This window comes from Erpetoichthys calabaricus, chromosome 8 (assembly GCF_900747795.2).
Source record: "Erpetoichthys calabaricus chromosome 8, fErpCal1.3, whole genome shotgun sequence".
Classification (NCBI taxonomy): domain Eukaryota; kingdom Metazoa; phylum Chordata; class Cladistia; order Polypteriformes; family Polypteridae; genus Erpetoichthys; species Erpetoichthys calabaricus.
The window spans coordinates 86994173-87006528 of record NC_041401.2 but is presented as its reverse complement, the minus strand read 5'-3'; the positions used below and the strand labels follow the sequence as shown (position 1 = coordinate 87006528).

The 12356-nt window shown below is 36.6% G+C and overlaps 1 protein-coding gene across 3 annotated transcripts in view; it reads right to left on the bottom strand.

The window, feature by feature from the left end:
* bcas3 (BCAS3 microtubule associated cell migration factor) overlaps positions 1 to 12356 on the bottom strand; it is an 830699-nt gene that overhangs the window by 704883 nt on the left and 113460 nt on the right. For all 3 annotated transcript variants that reach the window (XM_028807048.2, XM_028807050.2, XM_028807049.2), the window contains exons 10-11: positions 8296 to 8372; positions 5146 to 5229 (exon numbers count right to left, since the gene is read on the bottom strand). In XM_028807048.2, coding sequence (XP_028662881.1) covers positions 5146 to 5229; positions 8296 to 8372 — 161 coding nt within the window. The remainder of the gene's footprint in view (positions 1 to 5145; positions 5230 to 8295; positions 8373 to 12356) is intronic.

Here is a 12356-nt window from a genome sequence, read left to right as displayed (position 1 = left end):
GGGCTATTTTCAGTCAAGTGATGAACATTAGGTAATAATGGGAAGAACTAGGAGGAGGCGAGTATTTTGCATAGATGGTAAGAAATGGGGCGGCACGGTGGCGCAGTGGGTAGCGCTGCTGCCTCGCAGTTGGGAGATCTGGGGACCTGGGTTCGATTCCCAGGTCCTCCCTGCGTGGAGTTTGCATGTTCTCCCCGTGTCTGCGTGGGTTTCCTCCCACATTCCAAAGACATGCAGGTTAGGTGGATTGGCGATTCTAAATTGGCCCTAGTGTGTGCTTGGTGTGTGGGTGTGTTTGTGTGTGTCCTGCGGTGGGTTGGCACCCTGCCCGGGATTGGTCCCTGCCTTGTGCCCTGTGTTGGCTGGGATTGGCTCCAGCAGACCCCCATGACCCTGTGTTCGGATTCAGTGGGTTGGAAAATGGATGGATGGTAAGAAATGTAATATTAACCAATGCATTTCCTAGCTTGCACCAAGGTCAATTCTCTTTGTTAAACTTCTGTGTAATAAAGATTTTTTCTGCATTCCCATCTGGGTTTCTTTAAAGAAGACTGCTTTCTTTAAAGAAAAAGAACTTTTCACCATGACATAGGCAACTGCATCTTCATAGTTTGGGAAGATGGGACCAGCTTCTGCATTTAAAGACAGAGGTCATGGAACACTAATCACTGACTAGTACTCTACTATCTACTTTTTAGCGGGCAGCACACAGTTCTTCATTATTACATTTTATGGCAGAGCAGAGTTGGGGAACTGTTTTAAAGACTTTAAGGACCACGCAGGATCATTAGAGAGAACAGCTGTTTTGTGCTTCCTGCCAAAGAGGGCTGCTGCTAACCAGAAACAATTAATCACTCAGGGGATTTTTAAGATGTTAAGAAACTAGGGGGTTCTGCCCCCTGCTCGCTTCGCTCGCCCACACCCAGGTTTGGTTTACTGGATATACAATTTAAAGAGATTGTTATTTTCATGGGAATTGTTACATATGCATTATATTCACTTTTACTTTAAAACTTTTGTAAAAGCAATACTGTACTTGTCCTTTATTTCCGGCCCTGGGCGTGGTTAAATCTCTTTCTCGCAGGACGTATAACTCTGCTGTGAACGGGGGGGTTGTGTGGCTGAACGCACGCTGAGGAGAAGCAGTTGGAGCATCTGCTGGCTTGTTGCTGCTGCTGCTGGCGAGCTGCATATTCTGCTTGTCGCACTGCACATCGATCATTTAAAAGCCTGTACAACAGCTGTCCTTTTGCCAGTTCACGTCTCTGCTGCTCACGTTGTGAAGGCGGGGCGAGGGATTTCGCTGAACGAATGCTAAGGAGAAGAGGTTGAATCATCTGCTGGGTTGCTGCTGCTGGCGAACCGCGTGTTCTGCTTGTCGTTTGTCGTTGTTTTAAGAGCTGGGAGCACATGAAGCGTGTCTGCCAAAAGCATTCCAACAACTGCTAGGTTATATGTCCGTGAACTTGTTTTAAATGTTGTCTCACTGCCTTTTCTCACGCGACGGTGAAGTGTCTCTCACGGAACGTCAAATTGTCTTCCAAGAAGATCATGTCTCGTCTCCTTAGCCTCCCTTCCAAGATTTTTTTTATAATAGAGAGATACTTGAAAAAAGAGAGAGGAAGAGAGGGAGAGAGAGAGAGAGAGAAGAAGGGAGCATTGGTGAGGTACTTGTATGGTGGATAAATGGATGGGGCCACCCAATAAAACAGCCAAGTTAATACCCTAAAAACCAGCAAGACCTCTTGATGTATCATGTACTGTGTGTTCTCTTACCTAAATGTCCCCCATGAAAAAACATATTTTTGATACCATTAACTTTTTGGTATTATTCTGTGTGTAGAGAAATGCCTTGAAGCAAAATTCAGGTGTGTTTGATGTAACATTGAAAAGAAAAAATTAACCCAGAAGATAAAATTTTTGTATTTGTTTAGGCAAAAACTGGATATCTACGTACAAATCTATTTTTCAAATAAACAAAAAAGAAAAACAACATAAAAGTCTGAAGTATCTAACCTGTCTGAAAAAGAGTGACATGAATGACACACTTTTGCTACCATAGCTTCTCCACAAATCAATAAGGAATGTTTTGATTAGCACAAAAAACAAAATACAGTGATTAGAAAACACATTAGTTGATCAATTAGTTGGCAAACGTTTCTTTTAATAATTAATGTGCAGCAATTTGCACTGATCCTTTTAGTACCTTGTCAGGGACGCCTTCAAAAGACAACATAATCAGGCGCCACATGATATTGATAGACAGAATTCTTGATTAATCTCTCTGGTGCCTTAGTAAAAGCACTCAATCCATTAAAACAGAGAGAGAGAGAGACAGACAGAGGAAGTCTCACATAAGCGACCCTATATCACTAGTTTCAGACTATTTTGAATGATTTTGAAGGCTGATAAAAATAGCTCCATTACAAAAACACAGAAAGTCAGAAACAAATACATACTTCAGGCACCAGTAATTCCCAGGAAACAAAGACTTATTGACAGAAAACTATAAACAAAGCAATCTACCAAATAAAATGAGTGAAGTTCAGTATTGAAATTTATTAAGTCATATTCCATTTCTTAATAAATAATACAATTTGATTTAAAATATGACAATTCAACTAAATGTTCTACTATATCTCTTGCCTATCTCAAATTAGTCATGTTTTTAGGATAGCAAAAAAAAAAAAGTTAAATTAGATTAATATGGTAAAATTCTAATAACCCAGAATGTTGTTAGGGGAAACTGCTTTTTTAACAAAGCATCATATCAAAATATTCACAAAAAATAACCATAAAGTTTTACCTGAATAAATCTTACCAATAATAAAATAAATATTGTTTTATATTATTTTTGTGTGAATACCAACTTGGAGGAGGAAGTTTTTTAGAACCTGAACCTATCACCGGTCTCCTACATAAGTATATTTCAAATGGGGTTCATTATAGCTGCAGGAGTTGGGAATGTTCTCAATCCTGCATCTTTCTGGGTAAACCCAGACATTTTTTGCATGGTGTGGGTGATTTCAAATTTGTCAAGGAAGAAAACACAACTTACATAAGGCTTGTTAACATCAATAATAAAAAAACATGGATTATTTTGAAAGAGATTCTGATAATAGAATTCCTTTTGCATATCTTAACTTTCATGTACTTTATATATGTTTAAACATTGTTCTTCCCTTATCTATTTGATGACTTCTGGTGTTAAGGAAAATGTTAACGAATATTATTAATTTCAAGAACAGCAATGTTCTCATTAATTATTTTACAACATGTAGTGCTTGTCTACTGCAGCAGGCAAGTGAGAAGAACAACTGTCTCATAGCTTCTGTTAAATTATTCCCTCACCCATTCCCACTATACACAGTTTATCTAAAGTTAGGTTGCTTGACTCTGTATGCTATGTCATTTTATTCCTGCTTCCATGTTCCACTTCTTAAAAAACAACTTTTTCCCATTAACACTGCCAGCAACTAGGTTCACAGAAACAGTGGGTTATTCAAAGGTCAAAAAAGCAACACACCAGCTGTTTACTTAATAGGCTAATATAAGAAATTTAGCTTAGAAAAGAAAGTAAAGAGATAGAATAAAAACATATATTTGTAAGGTTTTAGATTATCCATGAGTAAAATTATGTATCAAATCTTTTTCTAGCACCAAGGTACTTTTTAAAAGGCAGCAACACAAAAAATATATTTTAAACAAGCATCAGAACAAATGGGTATCTGCACACTGAGGGAATGGTCCCTTAAAGGGGTGAGTGAAGACTAAAACACATAATGCAGGGATTAGTCCACAAAACAAATACTGCTATATTCATGAGCACACATGCTCTCTAACTATAAATACATACATCACATATGCTTGGAAACATTGTACTAACTTACCCTAGTATATAAGTTGATGTGTAAAGGGAGACGTTATGAGTATGACTCGTTTATAGGAACAGTAAGGCACCAGTCCAACACAGGTCAACCTCACTAATACTGGACCAGTCTAGAGTTGCCAATCAGTTCTTTTGCATATCTTTGGGATATGACAGAGAAACCCCTATTGACACAGGGGAATAGGTAAAGTGAGACAGTCAATATTCAAACCTAGTCTACCTGAAGTGTCATGTGGCAGCAATAATTACTGCTCCACTGTGCAGCTCCTCAGATAACTTACTAGAATTAAGTAACTCAATAGAGTACTCACTTATTTAGAAAATTAACGTAAGATTAATTTTCTAAGGTTATTTTCCATGTATGCAATATTCATAGTATTTTAATAAACTCAAGAATTATTTTTCCATTTTCAGTTTTTTTACATTCAACATTTGATTGTTTCTTCAAGAACAGATGGCTACTATCCAAGTGCTTGCTCCTTTCCAACTATGCTGTAGCTGCATCTGACTGAAGCGTAACTGTGAATGTTGATGTCTTTTAAGCACTGATGTAGTAGCTGCCTTACCAGGTAGAACTGCTGTAGTACCACTACTAATAAAAAATATATACTTTTGTCTGTTCCCTTTAACCGATTTCTATCACTTTGGTGATTTAACAATTCCTTTTGTTTTGCTTTCTTTAATAAATTGCTTTATTGACTCATAACTGACTCATGTAAAGCACAATATTAGTGCACTCTTACACTCAGTCAACTGTGTAACTAAATATAATTGTACATCAAAATAGTGTCACATCAGTCTTCAAAATTAGATTGCAACAAAGATGCACGTAATGTAAGAAATATTTAAACCATGTGTTTATTTTAATGTATTTTTTTTATTTGATTTTCTCTGTCACAAATGCCAACATCACCTAGTAGGTGCAACAGTTAAAGGGAAAAAGTAAATTAGCTCAATGGATATACATTTTAAGTTAGAACAAAGATATATGATTGTGAACAAAACTTACTAGAATTTTCTTAAACTATTAAAAGACCATTAATGATTATAAGCACTTATATTGTGGATGGGAAATGGTAAACCAGCTGTTCCCTAGAGCAATACTAATTAATTACATAACAAATATTCCAATGTTTTTTAAAACAGGCATTATCATTAATGCACATTCAGCATAACCGTACATTGAATAGAATTGTTTTCGGTAAGTACTAGCAACTTAAAACAAGTGAGTTCACAGATATGTCGAGAAATGTTACCTTGGCAGCACTAATCACAGTGGCAGTGTAGGACTGAGCATTGTCTCCACAGGCCCCTCCTCGAGACTGATGACATCGGATCAGCTAAAAAGAGAGCCCATCCATGTAAATTACCAGCTTTAGTCCATGCATAGTGCATTACAGAATCATCAATCTTCTAACCATTAAGTTAAATAATTAGACACAAATAAAAAAAGGTTTATAATGAATTAACAGCATGGGACTTTCAATATGTTATGAGACTTGCAAAAATATACTTTACTGACTGCTATCTTCAAAACACGTTTATTTATTTTTCTATTCAATCAACATAAAGAATTAAAGTGAATTATTTATAGCATTTATATTATTTGGTGATAAAAAGCAGTTTTTCTTAAATGCTATGCCTGACCTTTGCATTTGTTTTCTTTATTGAGTAAATGTCATAAATCAGATTAAATAAATTTAGTCCTTTCCCATGTTTCCTATAATTTTGCTTTTACTGCATGCAGTTTTTATTCTGGTAACCATTCTTCTGCAGGTGTTCACTGAAATCAACAACACATAATAACAAAATTTCAAAAATTAAGGTATCACCCAAAGGTATCACAGGTAGCAAAATAAAATACCACATCTTTAAAAAATAAAAAAGCAGTGAAGATGTCCAATTTGCTATTGACATTTTGCATTTCGTGACTACCATCATGATGTATATGTGCACTTCCACTAAATGTGATCCTTGGACATACTTGCATCCCTACCTGTCAGTGGTATGGACAAAATAGTTTTCTACTCATATAGTCTATGCAAAATTAACCTAGTTTTTGATTTTCAAACATACTTATTTTATTACAACAAATAACATTTTGACACAAAAGCAACAAGGAATATACTTCAAAATAGTTTTTACTCTCGATGCAAGACCACTTTTTTGCTAAAACAGTAATTAACTCCAATTTAACCCTTGCTAATACTTTGATTGTTGTTCCTATTGTATTAAATATGTTTATATATAAAGAAGCGTAACTAATTTCCATTAATCTAAAATGCATTACATTTTGAATTAAAATAGCTAGCAAGTATGGGTTTCAAACAGGTTTCAATCAGATTAGCTTTTCAGTGTCCACATGCACCCAAAGTGGACTCTGGCAAGATCGAAAAAAAAAAAAAAAATGCGGTCACTGATTACAAGTGCAAGAAGGCGTGCGAATGAATATGAAAAATATGAATAATGTTGCATCCGTGCCACAATGTTTTCCGAAATGTACTGTACAGGTCATAAAATGAGTTATTCCAAATATCATATATACCCATGTCTCTGTTTTATTGTCAGTGTGGCTTTGACATCATGGACCATAAGGTGCATACTAATTCAGCATGACCAGGAGCACTCAATAAAACTGAATTAAAAAAAATTCAAGTGACGGTGAGATACGAAGAAGGCAGATTCACCAGTGTTTGTGTGTCAGCTTTTATCCCTCCAGATCAGAGAATTTCCAGTTCCATTGTCTCAAAACACCACTCACATCTACAGTTATTCCCAGTTTCAAATAAAAAGTAACCGTGTCAAATCTGGGACAGGGGGTGGGTGTTGTATCGTGATCGTGACTGAGAGAATAAAAGTGAAAAAAAAAAAAAACAAATCAAATGTATGTTTTTATTAATATTAACAATAAGAGCAACTCATTACTCAAAGCAGTAAATTTGCTGGGGAGCTGGTTTCGAACTCACAACCTCTGGATTATAAGCCGGCAGTTCTAACCACAGCACCACAGAAGCTGTCGTATTGTACTTGCACCTTTTGTGAAAGTGTTTATTTGATATTTGGCCATCAGCCTTCATACATTATACAGTTCATGTCTACATTTTGTTATTTATTACTAAAACATGAAAAACGTTTCTGTTTTAACATGTGTTTACATAGATTGTTGTAGACACAAAACACACATCAAATTATTTCCCCTTACAATTCTGGGTAGCTCACTCCCAGATAATCAATCAAGGCAGGAATGGGGAGTACTTCTTGCCCGTTCTGCGGCGGTGGGGGGGATGGTATAGCAGGCTGCTTGCTGCTTGGGCTTATCAACATATATTAAGAAGACAAAAGACGCTGACGGAGAGGTGCGAAAGGATTTAAGGTGGGCCGGAATTACGGGTTTTTTCGTTGGCTAAGGTAATTCTAGTGTTAAAAAATGTGACCCAGACCCCCAGCCATTTTAGGTGTATAAAACAGTGGAACATGTTCAATACAGTAATTAAGAAAAAAATCTAAACACTGAATTTCTTTCACTGAGACAAATACTGTACTGTATGTTTTAGCAAAACAATGAAAACATTTTATTGTAGTAGGTAGCAGTGAAACAAAGACAAATGTTTAAGTTTAAAAAAACAAATGTGACTAACCAAGTTTACTCTTTTATCTTATTATAAAACAATGACTGCTGAAAAGGATTATGTTATTGCAGAGGATTCCAGCTACTGACAATCATTTTGTGAGAAGAAAATTAGAGCCAGAAAATCAGTTGGTAAGCAGTAGTGATTGAATCATTGCAAGTGTTTAAAATGGCATAGATCTGAAATGTATACTACTGAATTGTTTTAATGGTCTAGGAAAGTGGAATTAAAACACCGAAAAACAGACACACCCTCTCCATTTTGCTACTGTCAGATTGTAGTCTTAACAAACCATTCCCTTTGCTGGTACAAAATGTTTTCATTTGCTAGCATGAATGGAACTGTTAAAAGGATTGTGCACAGCCACACTCAGTGATAGTCAGGTTTAATAGTTTTCTTCTTGGCTCAGACTAAAAAGTAATTCCTTCATTTCATTTCAAAACACCTTTCAAGTAGCAAACCTTAAAAAAATTGTTTAGCTAGAAGTAGACTTTCAAGTTTAATCAAATGACTCTCTTAAGTTTACTAGCACTAGTCTCTCCTGATTGCCCAAGCCAAATGTACATTGGCACAACTGGTAAAATGCCAGTAATGATTAATAAGAATATACTGAACTTTAAATGTTAGATCATGTCAGATGGTGATGTTCCTTGGGATACTTAACATATTTTGTTCACATGTTCTGTAAAGGTGCTAGAGTGCAATGGTAATAAAAATAAACTATATTTTTACTCATAAGCAGATACGAGGGAATAAAAATACATTAATTTTACATACCTTATTCTCAGCATAGGCCAACCAGTGGCTTCCTAGAGATACAGGGTTAAGATTAGGCCCAGGACAAGGATAGCAGCCTGTAAGGTAAAAATTTAAATCACCTGTCATATTAATGATTCTTAAGATATCTGCAGCAACTGGCTGCTCAGTTGCCTAACAATAAGAATGGCATGGCTATAACCGGAAATCTTGGCAACTCTGAAATAAAAGTAATTGTAATGCCATAATTGGCAGAAGCTTTGCCTATGAAGATAGTTCAAGTTACCAGTGTTTTGCAAGGAACCATAAATAAGGAGTTTATAACAAAGTAATCCAGAAAAATATCATGTTTCAATTGTGAATGCCTTAAAGCAGTGGTCCACAACCTTCTTGACAGCAAGGACCGCTTTATTAGATGCAAATTTTTCCACGGACTGGTCGGCGGGGGGGTGGGTTGGGGTGTGTGTGTTCAGTTTTATACACAATTTACATAACATTTCTATTATTATTAAGTTATTAAGCAGTTCTCATACGTTTGCAAGACATTTTTCTTCTTTTTTTGCATATAACAAAGACATATGCTTTGCATTTGTCATTCCAACAGATTGCACATCACAGACATTAACACTGCTATCTTTCTTTCGTGTCTGCCGTTTCTATAGGAGGGTGACAATGAGTTAAATTCCAATGGATGTTTTTCAAATGTTGACAAGCAATAAGCAAAAGGTATCACTGAAAACCACAGAAAACAAAAACAGCAAAAAAAAAAAAAATAGTACAAGGAAAGTTTGAAGAAAGAGATTTTTTTTTACAATGTTTCTGTTTTGGGGATCGTTGTGCAAACGTGCACAACTGAGCTGTGACCACAGATCTAACTGCTCTGTGGATGATTTGTTCAAGCATTTCAAGGTCACTTCGTTGTAATGAAAGCATCTGCTGAATGTACTTCGTAGTAACGCGATTTCTATAGACTCGTGTCATATGGGGAAACTGTCGGGACCATAAAAATAACTTTGTTGTAATACTCTCTCACCTCGGCCTCTCTCCTCTCTCTGCGCCGCTGCAAAGCTCCGCCCGCCGAGTGTTCTGAAAAGTTTGAGTGAGTATCCATTGCCAGCAGTTCTCTCGCGGCCCGGCTGTCAGACGGCTGCGGCCCGGTAGTGGGCCGCGGACCGGGTGTTGGGGACCCCTGCCTTAAAGGATGGGCTGGCATTCTGACTTGGATGGAGTGACGCTTTACCTGTCAGGAGTCCATAATAGATGGATGTGGTTCCCATTTCTCGTTCCAGTTGGGGAGACAGAATGATGGATGGACTGAGGGACACTGTATACCAGAGATGGATTGTTTGATGGTTTGGTGAGGTTTGTTATGGTCGAATAAAGCTGCCTGACAAAAAAATAATTCCCGTGAGCATGAAGACACTGAATTTTGGCTACACAAAGAAACAAAGGCGAGACTTACTGAGTGAGGCCAGCATTATGGCATAATTTGACCACCCAACTGTCATTCATCTGGAGGAAGTTGTCACTAAAAGTAAGTGGTGTGGGGGTGTGGAGTGAGAAGGCAAAGATAGACCCAAAATTGTTGGGGAGCCAACTGCAAAAACACTGTTTAAATTACAGGAAAAAAAAAAAACAACTTAACAGGCACTCAATGGTGCTTTCAAAGAAATAGGCTGTAGCATCTTGTCACCCTCAAGATGCATTTTCTATATTTCACTTACTTGTCAATAATTTTACTATACAGGATATCTGTACATTTTTACCCTGATTAATATATATGGCATACATTTTTGAGAAAAAGCTAACATACATTTGTTTCAGTTATTTCCAGTTTACACAGAATTTTTTCATATATACATTTAATTGATACATTTGCTAGTAGTAGGAATTCATTAAAGAAGTTGTTCATCACTGAGAAAGCATAATGCAATGTTTGGGTTGCAGAAACAAGATTTGCTGTAATTTTTCAGCAATTGCTGAGCAGAGAATATAGTAAGAGTTCCCCTTTTCCCCTGATGTGAGTTAATTAAGTCATGAATTACAGATTTTTTTAAAATATACTAGGGGGCTCTTTCTCACCATGCCAGCGGCCGCTTCTCTGAAACCCCTCTTAAAACTGTGATACAATGGGAAACAAATACATTTTTTTTAAACGGTGATACAATGGGAAACAAATACTTTTTTTTTTTTTTTTAACTCCTCTTTGCTTCAGCAGCTGCCACTGCTCTCATGCGTGATCTGCAATTCGCTAGACCCCCCCGCAGTAGGCGCCGTTGTAAAGAGGGGGGGCTGAGCGCACCCCAAGGAGATGCAGCCGCTCCTCCGAAACCACTCTTAAATGGCGATACATTGGAAAACAAGTAACAGGTGTTTTTGTCACCTCCTCTTTGCTAGATAAGCTGATGGCTTGCTGCTGCTGCATGCCGCCTGATCTGCATTTTGTGCGGAGCTTCGAATATTTAAAAGCCTGTACAGCACCTGACTATTTGATCTCTTTTCACTGTTCCGTTATTCCCCCCCCCAGTAATATTTTCAGTCTGTTTGCGCTAATGCGATCTTTACTCTCATTTTTTGAGACTTTCAAATTTTCCTACTTCCATTATCTTTAACCTGCTTTGCATGTGTATCATGGGACTTGCGTCTAAAGGTTGTTAAGTATGACATTACTTGTCCGTTTCGCAGGAAGTGAAAGTGTCTCCGTTTCTCTTCAAAAGATCACGTCTCGTCCCCAGGCAACAGTCTCGTCACAAGTTTTTTTTTTGTAATAGACATTTCTCAATTTGACTAAAATAGCTTGTACTAGTATTAATTACCAAATTGCTACATGCTATAATCAAAGAATTCAGTATTTTATGGACATCCCTGGACTTTTACCAGAAGGCAATTAACCATGTTTCACTAATAAAAAGGAAACAAACTGATGCTAAGCCATATTCATTTATGTCAGTTTGAACTATATATAAGCTCACTATCAAACTACAATTTTTAATAAACTATTAAATGAAAGGAAAAAAATGAAGAATCAAGGTGTTCTAATCCATTCTAATGTTCATTTTGTTGACTTTTCTAAAAAAAAAAAAAAAAAACTAAACTACAGGTCATTAGGAGAAGAGCATCATGTAAAATGTTTAGAAAATCTAATTAAATGATATTTTCAAGAAAAGGAAAGAGCTGGTCCATGATTAAGGAACTTGTTAAACATGGTCATGTCTCAGTGGTTATGGCTGCCACAACATACTTTAGTTCCCTGGAACTTTGTAATGGAAACGGTACATTCAGTGTTGAAGAATTGGTTCTGAAACTGACTGTGTTTACATGCAAAAACAGGGATAAGTCAAATAACCTGGTTAAGGCAGAAACCTATTACACTTTACAAAAGAGAATTAAACACCATCATTAGCCACTGTGGACAACCATAGGTGAATGTGAACATTTTTTTGTGTTTTATAAATTAATTTAGTTGTTCATGTGCTGTGAAGTAAATAACATCCATCCCCTCTTCACATCTCCAACATGAGCTCAGAAAGATTCAACATAATGGACACTGGCCATTGCGTCACCCAATCACATTGTTTCAACATACTGTACCTGTAGAAAATAGATGGATTAAAACTAAACTAACACTTTGCTTATATATTTCTGTTAGTGAATTACAAACAGCACTCTTTTTTTCTGGTTGGCTATACGATTGAGCTCTGTAAAGGACTGGCATACCTGTACATGTGCTTCTTGCCTTATATCCAGTGCTACTGGGATAATAATAATGCAAGTATGTTTACTTCAGTAAAATAAGTACAGTGTCATGTTACTCATTACTTGGAAAAATAATAGGATTATGAAGCGTACATTAATTAATGTGGTACTACCAACACTGCTCCCGAGATTGTGCTTAGAGCTTAGCACTGTCCATTCAGGTCATCAACATATTAGATTAGATTATTTTATTTATAAAAGCACATTTAAAACAACAGAGGTTGTGCCAAAGTTTGGTACAAAAAATCATTAAAACAAACAATCATGCAAAAACAGATTAATAAAACAACCAATTATAACATCCACAAACAAGTAGGTCTTAAGCC